This window comes from Solanum stenotomum, chromosome 6 (genome assembly GCF_019186545.1).
Source record: "Solanum stenotomum isolate F172 chromosome 6, ASM1918654v1, whole genome shotgun sequence".
In the NCBI taxonomy this organism is placed as follows: Eukaryota; Viridiplantae; Streptophyta; class Magnoliopsida; order Solanales; family Solanaceae; genus Solanum; species Solanum stenotomum.
This window is the reverse complement of record NC_064287.1, coordinates 45,982,724-45,999,385: the sequence shown is the minus strand read 5'-3', so window position 1 is coordinate 45,999,385 and position 16,662 is coordinate 45,982,724. Positions and strand designations below refer to the sequence as shown.

Here is a 16,662-nt window from a genome sequence, read left to right as displayed (position 1 = left end):
CGTACAGGGTAGGTCTATGGTTCATAACATTTTAATTTGTCACGACATTCTTAGACATTATAATAGGAAGACTTCTCCTAGATGTCTAATGAAAATTGATTTAAGAAAGTCCTACGATATGGTGAGTTGGGAGTTTATAGAGGAGGCCCTCATGGGATATGGATTTCCAGTCAAGTTCACGCAGTTGGTGATGACTTGTGTTACATCTCCAATGTATTCTATTAAGGTGAATGGAGAAAGTCATGGTTACTTTGCTGGACGAAGGGGCCTAAGACAGGGAGATTATATGTCTCCATTTTTATTTGTTCTAGTCATGGAATATTTGTCCAGAATTCTTAAAACAATGAGTGAACTACCAAACTTTAAGTTTCACCCCATGTGCAAGCAACAAAATCTTACACACTTAATCTTTGCTGATTATTTGATGATATTTTGTAAAGGAAATCTGAAATCAGTAACAAGAGTTATGGAATCATTGGGCCATTTTAGTGCTGCAACAGAACTTATTGCTAATATGGACAAGTCAAATTTGTTCATAGCAGGATGGTGCCACAAAAAGTAAATTGTTGCTTAGAACTGGTTTTGCTCTTGGTACCTTTCCAATCAGGTATCTAGGCCTTCCTTTATCTTCTATCAAGTGGAACAAGTTAGAATGCCACCAACTGATTTTGAAGATTACTAATAGGTTTAAAACTGGATATGTTGTTCAGCTATCTTATGCTGGTAGACTTCAGATTATTAATGTTGTTTTGTTTTCCATTCATAACTTTTGGGGGCAATTTTCATTCTCCCTCAAAGTGTTTTGAAGCAAGTTGATAAGATTTGTAGAGAATACTTGTGGGGCACAACTAATGACAGGAAGAAAATATCACTTGTATCATGGGATAAGATTTGTTGTCCTAAAAAAGCTGGTGGTTTGAATATAAAGGGATGCATGAACTGGAATATAGCTTCTGTTGGAAAGTTGTTATGGTAATTATCTGAGAAGAAAGACTCTTTGTGGGTAAGATGGGTTCATGGTATTTATATAAAGGCCGATGGATATATTTGGGCGCACAAGGCTCCTGTTGACAGTAGCTGGTATTGGAGGAAAATTCATGGTATCAAAGAAAGTATGCTAAATTGGTACACTAATGGCAGATACAATCTAGCTCCTAGTGGGAAATACTCTATTACTAGGAGTTATAATAAGTTACTTGGACAACAAAGAAGATGGAGGATAACTGAATTTGTATGGACTGTTGTTGCTCAGCCTAAACACAGGTTCATCTTGTGGTTAACTGAACAAAGAAGATTATTGACAAAGGAAAGGTTAGCTAATATGCATATCCCAGTTGAAGATGGTACATGTTGTTTATACGATGGACAACAAATAGAAATTACAAAGCATTTATTTGATGAGTGTGACTGGTTTAAGCAAGTAAGCTCAAAAATATTGACATTGGCTGATGTACATTTACTACCAGGTGAAGTTAAGCAAGTGTTGGAAAGTATCAAATCTAACCATTAGAAGCCATTCAAAAAAAAGATAGTGGCTGCTATATGGGGAGTTGTTATCTATCACACTTGGAGAGCTAGAAACTGGAAAAATTTTAAGCATACAATTGTACAGGCAAACATAGTGATAGTCCAGATCAAGAAGGAAATTGTAGAGAGATTAGACCTTCTTAAGTTGTCTAAGAAAGCTCATAGGTGTCAAGGATACATACAGAAATTGATTTGTAATTAGTTTACTTGATTTTGTTGAGGCCTCTCTATCCTTTACACCTTTCTTAGAAGGTGGTATTGGTTGTTAAGTGCTCTTTAGTGTATATTGTTGCTTTGTTGGTTATGGTAAGTTTGTTACAGTTTACCAGAAAAAAAAAACATGGTTATGAAACTTGTTACTTTAATATAATCATGATCTCTAAAATTTAAATAAGACACATGTCTTTTAACTAAATGTGCACTTCACAAAATGGAGAAAAAAGATAATGGAAAGGAGCCAGATTCGAGTTGATGTATCTTGTGACTTTACTTAGAGAAAAATACGGACATGCATTTTGGATACCCTAGTTTTTTTTATAACATATTCTCTTTTGACAAATGGAGGTTTAAGAAAATGGAGTCGTATTTAGAATTTCTTTATTAAAAAAAAAATCCAGTTACCGAAAAATGTGTTTAAAATAATTTGCCTGCTTGGTTATAAAAATTATGAAATTTAAACAAAAATAATTTTTATTTTGGAAGTGATAATAAATTTACACAAGGCCTTCAAGATAAAAGATTTGGGAGAACTCAAGTATTTCCTTGGCAGTTTTTGCCAGACACAAAGATGAAATCTTAATGCATCAGAGGAAGTATGCCCTATAGTTGATTTCAGATATAGGACTAGCAGGTGCTAAACCTTTCACAACACCCATGTAAGTGAATCAAAAGCTCACTACACTGATTTTAGACCAACATGCTGCACCCATACATAAGGATAAGCCCTTATGAGACCCTACATAATACCAAATATTAATAGGGAGGTTACTATACTTAACCACTACTAGACCTGATATAACATTTGTTGTGCAGTGCCTTAGCCAGTTCGTGCATTCTCCTAAGACCATTCATATGGAAGCAACAGTGAGAGTGGTAAAGTATGTCAAACATGCACTAGGTTTGGGAATTCTAATGTTAGCAGAAAAAAGAGCACATTTAAAAGTATAATTGTGATGCAAATTGGGGTTCATGTGTGAATATCAGGAGGTCAGTTACAGATTACTTAGTGCAGTATGGCACATCTCCTATATCTTGGAAGTCCAAGAAGCAGGTTACTGTATCTAGGAGTTTAGCAGAAGTTAAGTATAGAACAATGACCTCTTTAGTTGCAAAAGAGGTTTGGTTAACGGGATTACTAAAGGAACTTGGGTGGATTTGATGACTCCAATCTCTTTATTTCTGACAATAAGTCAGCTTTACATATTGTTGAAAATCCAATGTTCCATGAAAGGACTAAGTTGTCACGGCCCAAGCCTACACCCTGGACGTGGCCGACACTCAAGAACTATTGCTGATCCCCAAGCGAACCCTTATCCTGGCTGACTACAAGCGGAAGACTAACTCAAGCATTCAAAGCTTAAAAACTGAATAAATTCATGAAACTCAAATACAAAGTTTTAACTCAAATGATTTACTCTGAATATCAATAGAATATTCAACTAGCCAACAATAGGCAACTCAAGTCTTTAATACATTTAATAAGATAATGAAACAGACTTCTCAAACTCTACTGTCTATCTATGAAACCTCTAAATGAAAAAGATGGAAGTCGGGACAAGATCCACGACATTCTGACAAAAGTGAAAAGTAAATGAAATCCTCCGGAAGCAAGGAGGCTAACCATAGCTAACTCGAACTCCATGTGGTATCAACGAAACTCTTGTTGATGATCCTGAATACCTATATCTGCATCATGAAACGATACATGCCAAATGGCTCAGTACATGTATGATCATGTAAGATGAATTCTTAAGCATAACATAAGCTTGAACTGGATAAAAAGGAAACATACTTACCTCTTCTCAACTCAAAGAAACATAGTTCAACTCAAAAAAACATAGTTCAACTCAACTTAAGGAATACTCAAAACTACTTAAACTTACTCAACTCAGAAATACTTATAGTTAAGATACTCAACTCAGAAATAAGATTCCCAACTCAGTGAAATGGGGCTCAACTCAACAATAAGGTACTCGACTCAATGAAGCACAATTCAACTCAAGATACTCAAGAATAAAACAACAATAAAAGATGCACTATATGGAAATCTTTTAAAACAGTAGATAGCAACTCAATGTATTGAAGAACACAATAACAACTCAATTTGTATATAATAAAGTAATATAATTATGTGGGAGTTTCTCTAACTGACAACCATCACTATGAGCTATGTGATGATACAACGTCTCGCCCGCGTTGCCAGAATTGTCCTATAATTTACCGGGATATAAAACGCCTCAACTAAATGGATCCACTAGTCTATGCTAAAAAACATTAAGGAATCATCTAAAAAGTATGACCCTTTCTACCTACATTGGTTACATGGTTTATGGAGACTTGAGTTATCTGAACTCGTCCCCATAACGATGCTCAGTACTACTCTAAAAAATATACTCAGCTCATATGTTTAATAACATAACTAAAGCTGTCAAAATGGGTTTGGCCCGCTAGACCGGCCCAACCCAACCCTTGAATTAAGTGGGGTTGGGCCTAATTTTTTTGGCCCATTTAGGAACGAGGCTTTTTATCCCAGCCTCATTTGGCCCGCTGGCCTCATAGGTCCAACCCGCAAGCCTTAGAGGCCAGCCCATGGGCTATGAATACTTTTTATATATATTTTTAGTAGTGTTTTATTTGTAAAGTTTTTATCAATAAATATTTTTAAAAATAAAAAATCAAGTCTTTTAAACTAGCTAGTTTTTTGTGGGAGGATCTTACGCTGACTATTGTGAATTTTTGTAAGTATTCACCAAAGAGTGTGATTCATAAATGTATTTTGGTAAATATTCACCGAAGTATGTGATTCATAAATGAAAATTTATATGTATTGATGTCGTGTTCATAGACGTCAACGTTCGATACTCTTAGATACTCTTTCTAAGAGAGTAATATTGTTCATATTATGGTTGAAGGGCCAACCCGTCCCAACCCGTGGACCGCTTAGGGCTGGATTGGGCTACTATTTTATAGGCCCTTTAATTAAAAGGGTCGGCCCGCCCCAACCCATTTAACTCTCTAGCCCGTTAGGGTTGGGTTGGGTTGGATTGGGTCAGCCCATTTTGACAGCTCTAAACATAACTCTTTTTGTGGTTTGAGATAATTACTCAAAAACTAGCTCAAATGCTCTCTTGGAAATCGGTGTTTCCTCTCTTGTTTAAATGTGAAAACATTTACTTTTTGGGAATACTTAGTTCCCATATAATCTTTTGAAGAAAATGAACTTCACTCTTACTCTTACTTAACTCAACGCTCAAGTCTTGAAACAAGTTTAAAAATATTGTAAAAGACTTTTCGAAATAAAGTTCATGCCGAATTATGGACGTGAACGACTCAATTCAAGGTTTTCAATAACCATACATATAACTCAATACTCGAGACTAAACATTTCAAAGCTCAAGAACTTTAACGAAAATACTCATTTCAAGAATACTCAACTCAGAGGGTTCATGCGGAATTATGGGCATGGACTACTTAAATCAAGGACTCAAAGATACTTCTCATCTCAAGACTGCTCGACTTATAGGGTTCATGCGGAATTATGGGCATGAACTACTCAATTCAAGGACTTCATGGTTAAAATATAATAGTCTCATGATTAGGAATATAATCTCTAAAAGGTTAGGAACTCGATAATCACGACTTAGAACTTGAAGATACTACTCCTCTCAAAGATACTCAACTTATAGAGTTCATGCGGAATTTATGGGAATGAACGACTTGACTCAAGGGTCTACATAACGATATAGAACTCGTGTATACGACTCTTCTCATTATCATACGTACTTTCTCAAAACTTAGCTCAAAGTGATAATTGATCTCAAAGGATCCACAATTTAACTAAAAGACTTTCTTGAACTCTACTCTTAATTCTCCCTTGAATGTGAATTATGAATTCAAGAGTTATGGTTCATGGTATGATGGATCTTGGTGATCTTGTAGACTCATGAATACATTCTCCTCACTCTCATGCTCACTTACTTGAGTCTTGAAACAAGTTATAAGAAGTTGTAGAAGACTCCTAAAAAAGATTCAAAGGGACTCTCTGGAAAAATTTGAAATAAACTCTCAAGACTTAACTCATACTCTACCTTGAATTTGAATTATGAATTCAAGGTTGTGATTCATGTTATGAATAATTTATAGGTGTTTAGAAGTCATTTAGAGTAGTTAGAATTGATAGGAAGTGTTAGTACACTTTAGAAGGACTCAAACGGGCTAAACGACAAAAAACGGGTTGGAGCGGACGACCCTGGCGCACTATTGGCGCGCCGCGCCAGCCCTAAAGTTTAGAGAGTCATTTCTGGCGCACTGCCCCAGCCTTCTTGGCGCTACGGGGGAGCGCCACGCTAGCATTCCCCCAGGCAAAACTGACGAACTTTTCCTCCCGTTGTCTGACCTTAATTCAATTAATTTCGATTATTTTTCTCAATATCTCTTTAGATTCAGGTACCCAAAACATATACACAAGATTGTAAATCAAAGCAAATTTAATAATTGACATTAAACTCTCAAGAACTCCTCGATCTCATCTCAAATTCAAGAACGAAAGCAATTCAAGAACACAACTCAAGAACATCAAATTCTCAATCTTTTTAGGACGAAAATACACAGAATTAAATATGTTTGACGCGTGGGTAAATGAACCCAACACTATGGGAGCTTACATACCTCTTAGGGATCAAACCAATGGTGAAAATCCGCAACAACTCTCAAGAACCTCGACGAACACCTTGATCCTTTCCTCTTTTCTCTTCTTGAACTCTCAGCTAAAACCCTAGGCGTATATTAGGATTATAAAACTGAACCCAATAAGATTAGACCCTTAAAACATTACTAAAAACGAATTAAATATGATTGGGAAAGGAAAAGACCAAAATACCCCTTACTATTTTTGGGTAACTTTCCTTATTTGGACAACCCGACTTCAAATGGGCATATCTCCCTCATATGAACTTGAAAATGAGCAAACTCGGTGGAGTTGGAAAGGTAATTCAAAGATCTTTCCTACGGTAACTTGTAGCACACCTAACGCTAGGAGTTATGGTCGTTTGAAGTTGACCGAACACTTGAAGGAACTTAGGAATGACTTGAACGAATTCTCTTTAGTTCTTCTTGGAACTCAAGGTGCTACATCTATTGACCTCAACACTCAAGAAATTTTAAATTCTTCGATAAAATCCTAATCACAACGAAGGATGGTTCGAGTCTTAGCTCAAAATTTTCCAGGGCGTTACATAAGCACTTGGACATTGACTGCCATTTCACTGGAAAAAAAAATTCAAGATGAACTAATCACTACTGCATATATACCCTCAGCAGATCAACCTGCAGATGTGTTCACTAAGGCACTTGGAAGAAGTTCACATAGTCATCTTATGTCCAAGCTAGGCATGAAGAACATCTTCATAACTCCTAGCTTGAGGGGGGGGGGGGGGGGGGNGGGGGGGGGGGTGAAGGAACTTGGAAAGTGTACTATTAATGTGCCTTAATTCAGTTAGTGATTCTTATAGATAACTAAGCTGATTTAATTAAGTAATGTGATTAATTAGTTATTTAGTGATTTGTTAATAGTTAGTTAGAGCTAACGTGGCAAGGTATATAAATGTAACAGATTCAGTTCATTGTGGAATACATGATATTTTTCCCAAAATCATGTAGTCTCAATTTCTCTCTGCAAGTTTTCTTCATCTTCTGCACAGTGCATTTACTTCGTGTCGATCAATATTTGAAATTAGAGTTGTATTGTCTATGGATACAAATTAAAATTATTTTTTGATTTTTTCTAAAAATGATAAGGAGTGAAAAAAGTGAAAACAACTTTTTAATATTTTTTAAATTCAAGTGACAAAAATGTTTTTTTAGCCGCAATTAATTAATGATAATAACTTAATTGTCACTAAATATGTTTTTTAGAGACAATTAATACTCTTTGTAAATGTCCTTAAAGTCTATAGCGACATTAGATTTAATGACAATTAACTAATATCAGTAAATGTTTTTATACTCTTTGTGTCATGACCCGAGTCTACACCCTGGACGTGGTCGGCACTCAAGAACCATTACTGGTCCCCAAGCGAACCCCCATATTGGCTGACTACAAGAGGAAGACTAACTTAAGCATGCAAAAGCTTAAAACTGAATAAAATTTTATAAACTCAACTTTTCAAATCTTTAACTCAAATGAACAACTTAGAATAAAAATAATATATTCAACTCGCCATAAAATAGGCAACTTAAGTCTTTAAAATATTTAATAAAATAAATGAATAATACAGAATTCTCAACTATACTGACTATATATGAAACCTCTAACTGATAAAGATGAAAGTCGGGACAAGACCCACGACATCCTGACTAAATTGAAAAGTAAATGAAATCCTCCGAAAACAAGGAGGCTCACCATAGCTAACTCGAACTCCCGAATGTATCAACGAAGCTCATGTTGATGATCCTAAATGCCTGTGTCTGCTTCATGAGAAGATGCAGGCCAAATGGCTCAGTACGTGGAATGTACGAGCATGTAATGAAAATTCTAAAACATAAACATAAGCATGAAACTTGATAAAAAGGAGACATACTTACCTCTTTTCAAACTTACTCAATTCAAGGAATACTCAAGGATATTCAAAACTACTCAAACTTACTCAACTCAGAAGTATTCAAGGATAAGATACTCAACTCAGAGATTAGATACTCAACTCAAAGATATGATACTTAACTCAAAGATTAGATACTCAACTTCAAAGATATGATACTCGACTAATAAATACTCAGCTGAACTCATTTCATTATAAAGCAATTTAAAACAAGTGCAATATAAAGAAAAGGAAAACTATTTAAAATATGATGTCAACTCATAATCATAAATTCATAAAAGACATACCATGCTCCCTTTCAAAGTCTACTTGTGCAATGCATGAATGAAGTCTCATACCTCCAATATTCATACTAAGCAGAACCCCTTGAGGAACCATGCAATTACTGTCATGTGAGTTTCTCTAACCGACAATCACCACTATGAGCCTAAGTGGTGATACAACGTCTTGCCCACCCTGCCGAAATTGTCCTATACTTTGCCGTCATATAGAACGCTTAACTTAGTGGATCCACTAGCTTACCTTATGTGATCATCTAAAAAGTATAACACATTAATACCCATGGTGGCTACATGATTTATGGAGACTTGAGTTAATATGAACTCGCATCCCCATATCGGTGCTCAATACTACTCCCAAAAATATACTTAGCTCATATGTTTTAAAATAACTTCTTTCTTTAGTTTGAGATAATTACTCAAAACTTAGCTTTAAGCTCTCTTGGAATCGGTGTTCCCTTTTCTTTCTCAAAATGTGAAAACATTTTCAAACTTCTTGGGAATACTTAGTTCCCATATACTTTTTGAAGAAAATGAACTTTACTCTTACTCTTTACTCAACTTCAAAGCTTAAGTCTTAAAACAAAGTTTAAACATTTGTAAAAGACTTCTTAAAAAAATGGTTCACGCCGAAGTATGTACTTGAACGACTCAATGCAAGGTTTTTAATAACCATAGATAGAACTTAAATACTTGGAACTCAAGAACTTCAATGATACTACAAATTTCAAGAATGCTCAATTCAGAAGGTTCATGCGGAATTATGAGCATGAACTACTCAACTCAAGGACTCAAATAATACTTCTCATCTCAAGATTGTTCGACTTATAATGTTCATGCGGAATTATGGGCATGAACAACTCAACTCATGGACTTGATGGGTAATAGGTAATAGTCCCATGATTAAGATTATAATCTCGGAAAGGTTAGGAACTCGATACTCAAGACTTAGAACTTGAAGATACTAGTCTTTTCAAAGATACTAAACTGATGGAGTTCATGCGGAAGTTATGGGCATGAACGACTTGACTTAAGGGTCAAAATATCAATAAGGAACTCAGGTATACGACTATTCTCATTCTCATACTTACTTCTCAAAACTTAACTCAAATCGATGGTGGATCTCAAAGGATTCATAATTGAACTCAAAGACTTTCTTGAACTCTACTCTTAACCCTCTCTTGAATGTGAATTATGAATTCAAGGGTTATGGTTCATGATACGAAAGATCTCATGATGACAAAGTAGACTCATGAATACATTATCCTCATCGTCATACTCACTTGCTCGAATCTTGAAACAAGTTACTAGAAGTTATAGAAGACTCCACAAAAGGACTCAAAGGGACTTTCTTAGAATGTTCGAAAGAATTCTCAAAACTTAACTCTTAACTCTACCTTGAATTTAAATTATGAATTCAAGGTTATGATCATGTTATGAATTATTTCTAGGTGTTTAGAAGTAGCTTAGAGTAGTTAGAATCGAAAAGGAGTGAAGGTGCACTTTAAACGAACTCAAACGGGGCAACCGACGACAAACTGGATGGGGCAGGCGACCCTGGCGCTATGGGTGGCGCGGGGCGCCAGCCCCTAAACTTCAGAGGAGGGTTTGGGGCACTCTGGCTGGCGTATCGTGCCAGGCCCCAACCTAGAAAATCTGATGAATTTTCCTTGCTTGCTTTCTCACCCTAACTCGCCTAGAATCGAACGGTTTCTTCCCCAATCACTTGGATTCGATTACTTAACATAAGTACACTCTAATATACTCCAAACAACACTCAAATTACTAAATTTCATCTCAATAAATCATCAAAATCCCAACACAACAAGATTTATAATGAACTACAAGAACACCTATCAAGAACTCTAATCTTTCAACTTCAAGAATGAAATTTCGCTGAAAATAACATGATTTGCGTGTGGGTGAACTAACCCAACACTATGGAAGGTTACATACCTCTTAGGGATCAAACCCATGGCGAAAATCCGCTACAACACACACGAATCTCGACGAACGCTTGATCCTCTCCTCTTTTCTCCTTTTCTCTCTTCTTCTTTTTTCTTCTTGAACTCTCAACTAAAATCCTAGGCGTAAACTAGGATTATAAAACTGAACCTAGTCAGATTAGACCCCTAAAATATTACTAAAAATGAATTAAATCTGATTGGGTAAGGAAAAGACCAAAATACCCCTCTAAAATCCGGTTCACTTTCCTTAACTGGACAACCTAACTTCAAAAAATCACATCTCACTCATCCGACCTCTAAACTTAGCAAACTTGGCGGAGTTGGAAAGATAATTCAAAGGTCTTTCCTACGGTATCTGGTAGCATACCTAACTCATCCTTAGCTAGGAGTTATGGTCATTTGAAATTGACCCAAAATTCATACTTACGCATAACTTGCAAAATTTTAGATTTTGTTATTTCCAATTTAGTTCTTTTTCGAACTCAATGTGCTACATCTAGTGAATTTAACACTTGAGAAATTTTAATTCCTCGGTAAAATCCTACTCACTATGAATGATGGTTCAAGTCTTAGCTCAAAAATTTTTGGGGTGTTACACTTTGTTAGCGTGCATAGTTATTGCTGCAAAAAATTGTGCATAATTAAATTTGTTGAACTTAAAAATAAAAAGAGATAAGTGTCAAAAACACACCTAAACTATCCATTTTTTTTTAGTTTCATACCTAAACTATTGAGAGTGTGAGTTTCATATCTAAACTATCCATTTTTTTTGAGTTTCATACCTAAACTATACAGTCTCTCTTTTATTTGAAAAAATCTTGACACATGTCATTCCACATGGATAAAATATTCCACCTTGACAAAAATTAAATAATAAACCTATTAATATTAATTAAAAATTAAAGATTAAAGTATTATTATAATATATTTTTAAAAAAAATTAAATTATTTTTCTTTCCTCACTCCACCACCTCCTCCCCCTCCCCCCGACAATCCTCCGTGCTTTTATTTTTTTTGAATTTCTTTTATTAAATATTTTTTAAAAAATCATACTTCACACTCCCCAAAAAAAACCGCCCNCCCCCCCCCCCCCCAATTTTTTTTTTGATATTCTTTTATTTTTAAAAATAAAAATTCTACCCCATCCTATCTAACCCTCCGTTCCTATTTTATTTTTATTTTTTTACATTTTTCTCGTTTTGTGTTAGATTTGTACATAAAATTTTAGGAATTTTTTTCTACTTGTGTACTGAATATAACATTAATAAAAAAATTATTTTAAAAAAAAGTCTTGCGATGACAAGTAAAAAATATTTTCGATATGTATATATCTAACAATAAAACGAGAAAAAATGTTGGAAGCGGAGTGGGTAGAATTATTATTTTTTAAAAAATAAAATAATATCTAAATTAGTATTTAAAGAGTGTGGGGGTGGTGGGGGGGGGGGGGATTGCAATAAAAAAAAATTGTTATAAAAGAAATTTAAACAAAAAAGAATTAAAAAAAATGGGTGGCGGGGTCTACGGTGAGAGAAGTGATGGAGTGGGATAAGAAAAATATTTTACATTTTATTTTATAATTTTTGTGGGATAATAATTTTAATTTTAAATTTTAACTAATATAAATAGTTTATTTTATTTTTGTCAAAGTGACATATTTTGTCCATGTGGAGTGTGATTTGACAATTTTTTAAAATAAAAGAGAGAGTATATTACATGCATCATGGTGAAAGTGTTATAAAAGAGACATGTGTTTCTCAAAACTAATAGTACTAGTTTAGGTATGAAACTTACAATCTCAATAGTTAAAATATGAAATTTAAAAGATAATTTGTGTGTGTTTTTACACTTGTCTAAAAAGATAATCAAATTTTATAAAGAAGCATAAATTTTGAAATTCAAGGTATAAAAAAAAGATATTCATGATCATCAAATGGCGTGCTAGAAATGGTGCTTTCAATGTCAAATACAAAATTGACACGAGTTAAAGAAGTTAAAGAAGCTATTTCCTTGTGCTTGAATCATGATACGGAGTTGACATGGGGGGCTACAATTATTAGGGTTCCGGAATTTTCATAACTATTTTATCATATTATTTTTATTAACTGATTTTAATATTAGGTCTTTGCCTCATTATATGAAGAATACGTAATCAATATTAAAACTAAAAACATGAAAAGAATAATTATCGTTGGTTGATATACAAGAAATGACAAGTAAAAATAAAAAATTATTTTCAAAATAGTGAACTACTCCTAAATCCTAATAAAAATGACACAGAGTATCTTCAAAGCAATTTTGAATACAAGAATAATCCAGCGTGTATAACTAAATTAAGTACTATTTCAATTAAGTGATATACATTAAGAATCAAAATAAAATACTATTACTCATATATTAAGAAGTATTTTGGTCATTTTTCTCCAAATACTACTAATTTTTATATGACATGATCTGCCACTCTGCCAGCCTTTTTACTACTAAAACATACTTTATAATTGATTTGCTTTAGAAATTTGCGTCTTATATTGCTTGTTCAAAAAACATTTAAATATACATTTCTCAACATGTTATACTTTCTTATGATGAAGAATAAATTTTTAAATTCAACTTGAAAAATAAAAGTAAAAAATATTCATGATTTAACAGCTATCAAAATTAAAAATTGTCTAATATCCCCCCACTCTACCTCTGTCACAACTCAATCTCATTCAATATTTTTGAAGCAACGATAAATGTGGGCATGGGGTTTTATGTTTTTTTCTCTTTCTCTTTGTCTCTGTTAATCATATATTAAAGCAAAGAAAGAAAACTGAAGAGGAAACAGAGAATGAAACTGAAAATGGGCACAGAAGCACAAGATGAAGTGAACACAAGAAAGGGTGGTCTTAGAACCATGCCATTCATCATTTGTACTACTCTTACTCTATTCTTTTACTTTTCTTTAGTTACATTGTTTTGTAATGTGTTAATTATATTTCAATTTTTCACTTTTTTTGTTGTTTTCAGTGAATGAATCATTTGAAAGGATAGCAAGTTATGGTTCACAAACAAATTTGATAATTTACTTGATGACATATTATAACATGAGTGCTGCTACTGGTACTAGTATTCTTGGAATATGGGGTGCATTTTCAAGTGGATTGGCTATTGTTGGGGCAATTATTGCTGATTCTTATTGGGGGAGATTTAATGCTGTTGTCTATGGAACCATCTTCACTTTTATTGTGAGTTGTGCTATTTTAACAACATGTTTTTTTTTTTTTAAAATTTAAACCACCATATCTTGTAGTATGGTTTAACATTCTTCTTGGACAGGGAGTGGTTATTCTTTGGCTCACATCAATGATTCCACAACTCACGACTTTGGCCTGTTCTCATTTTCAACATGTTTGTAATGGACCAACAGCATTCCAACTTGCTGTTCTGTTTACATCTTTTGCGTTTACGTCAATTGGAGCTGGTTTTGTTAGACCTTGTTCTATAATGTTTGGTGCTGATCAATTGGAACAAAAAGGGAACCCTGAGAACAAGAAGATTGTTGAGAGCTATTTCAATTGGTACTATGCTAGCACAGGGGTTGCAACTATGATTGCAGTTACTGTAATTATTTATATTCAAGATCGTTTTGGTTGGCAAATTGGCTTTGGTATCCCTGTTATACTCATGGTTTTGTCTGTCTCAACGTTCCTAATCGGTTCTCCTCTTTATATCAAAGTGAAAACTGATAAAGAGAACAACTTGCTATTAGGATTGTTCCAAGCAGGTGTAGCAGCTTTTAGAAAAAGAAAAACGCGTCTTCCATTGACTGGTTGTGATGACTACTATCATTTGCCATATGAAACAGAGGTCTTAATGCCATCAAAGGACTTCAGGTCAGTGTCTCCATCTTTTGTCTGATTTTATTATTATATTGCAGTTCATTCGTAATAAGACTTTATTGTACGTTATAGGTTCTTAAATAGAGCTTGTATGATTGAAGATCCTGAAAGAGATTTGAATCCTGATGGATCAACTTCAAATCCATGGAATCTCTCTAGTGTGGAACGAGTTGAATCACTCAAGGCTCTTATTAGAATACTTCCTATGTGGTCTGCTGGTTTTATGATGTTTGTGGACATGAATGTATTCGCATTTTCTGTACTTCAAACAAAGACCATGGATAGACATATCTTCCCGCACTTTGAAGTACCAGCAGCATCATTCAGTGTGTTCCTGATTATTGCTTTAACAATCTGGATTACTTTCTACGACCGTGTTTTTGTCCCTTTGCTATCAAAATATACTGGACGGCCAAGAGGGCTAAGTCCTGTTACCCGAATGGGAATTGGCTTAGCAGTCTCTTGTATGTCTATGGCGTTGTCAGCAATAACAGAAAGTATAAGACGAAAAAGGGCAATAGCGGAAGGGCATGAGGACGACCCACATGCTTTAGTAAACATGTCTGCTATGTGGTTCGTGCCACAGTATGCACTACTCGGAGTAGCTGAGGCTACACATGGAGTTGGGCAGATTGAGTTCTTCTACACTCTATTACCGAAAAGCATGGCCAGCATTGCGTCAGCTATGTACACTGTTGGGACTGCTGTGTCGAGTTTGATTGGAAGTTTTCTGGTGAGTAGTGAGGATTGGCTTACATCAAGGGGAGGTAAAACGAGCTGGCTTGCTAGCAACATTAATAAGGGTCACCTGGATTACCATTTCTGGATACTTGCTTTTATGAGTTTTCTCAACTTGTTATATTTTCTAGTCGTTTGCCGGTTTTATCAAACTGAGAATGATGAGTTACCTCATGTGGTCGATGAGGAAGAATGTGATTATAGACTCTTACATGAATCTTGATGATATGTTGTACTGCATTCTTGAACTATCCAACTACTACTAATTGAGTTAGACAATAAAGTGTTTTTATATGTTAAGACCTCTACAATCTCATTTCTTTTTTATGTATCTTTCGACTTTCCTTGGACAAAAATGTGAACATACATTCCGGATAAATATGCCCCTTAACTTGACTTGTATTCAGTTGATAACTTTGAGTGTGCACAAATAGATAGTTAAATTTGTATAAAATTAAAAAAGTAAACACATGCATTTCCACGTAAGATACAAATAGTTAAAGTACCTACTTGTGCACACTAAAGTTTGAGGACATAAATGTCAACTAAGTCCAAGTTCAAGGATATGTTCATGTATTATGCTTTTTTTGAATAATTTGAAGTGAAAACTACTTTTAAATATTTTTTAAATTTAAGTTGAACTATAAATTTTCCAAAATATGATCAATTACTCCCTCTGTTCCAATTTATGTGACACATTTTGCTTTTTGAGAGTCAAACAATTTGAGCTTGACCGAGAATTTGCTCATGGAATCTTCAAATTTTTTAAAATAAAATTTATATATTTGTAATTTGTAAACTATATAAAAAGTACTATAAGTCTCAATAATTGATAATTCAAAATAATTAAAAGACATATGAAAAAATTACGGTCAAAGATAAACTTGTTTAAATCTCAAAATCCAAAATATGTCACATAAATTGAGACAGAGAGAGTATTATTTTTAAAATTTAACTCGAAATAAAAAGTACTAAAAAATACTCATGACAAAACCGTCTCAATCAAATTAAATAATAATGCCATGAGGGGACCTGCTCACTACCTTTCTCATTCTTATGAGCTAGAATTGTGCTTTTCAGTGTCAAATTAAAGATGACAAGGGTAAAATGAGAANTTGAACTATAAATTTTCCAAAATATGATCAACTACTCCCTCTGTTCCAATTTATGTGACACATTTTGTTTTTCGAGAGTCAAACAATTTGAGCTTGACCAAGAATTTGCTCATGGAATCTTCAAATTTTTTAAAATAAAATTTATATATTTGTAATTTGTAAACTATATAAAAAGTACTATAAGTCTCAATAATTGAAATTCAAAATAATTAAAAGACATATGAAAAAATTACGGTCAAAGATAAACTTATTTGAATATCGAAATCCAAAATGTGTCACATAAATTTGAACAGAAGGAGTATTATTTTTGAAATTTAACTCGAAATAAAAAGTAAAAAATA

At 34.0% G+C, this 16,662-nt stretch overlaps 1 protein-coding gene across 1 annotated transcript; it reads left to right on the top strand.

Moving 5' to 3' along the window:
- Positions 1 to 13,325: 13,325 nt before the first annotated feature.
- On the top strand, positions 13,326 to 15,520 carry LOC125867016 (protein NRT1/ PTR FAMILY 1.2-like). The gene is made up of 4 exons (XM_049547436.1): positions 13,326 to 13,499; positions 13,597 to 13,814; positions 13,906 to 14,462; positions 14,541 to 15,520. Exons 1-4 carry the CDS (start codon positions 13,418 to 13,420, stop codon positions 15,427 to 15,429), a joined length of 1,746 nt encoding a protein of 581 aa, XP_049403393.1. The 5' UTR covers positions 13,326 to 13,417; the 3' UTR covers positions 15,430 to 15,520.
- Positions 15,521 to 16,662: the final 1,142 nt, after the last annotated feature.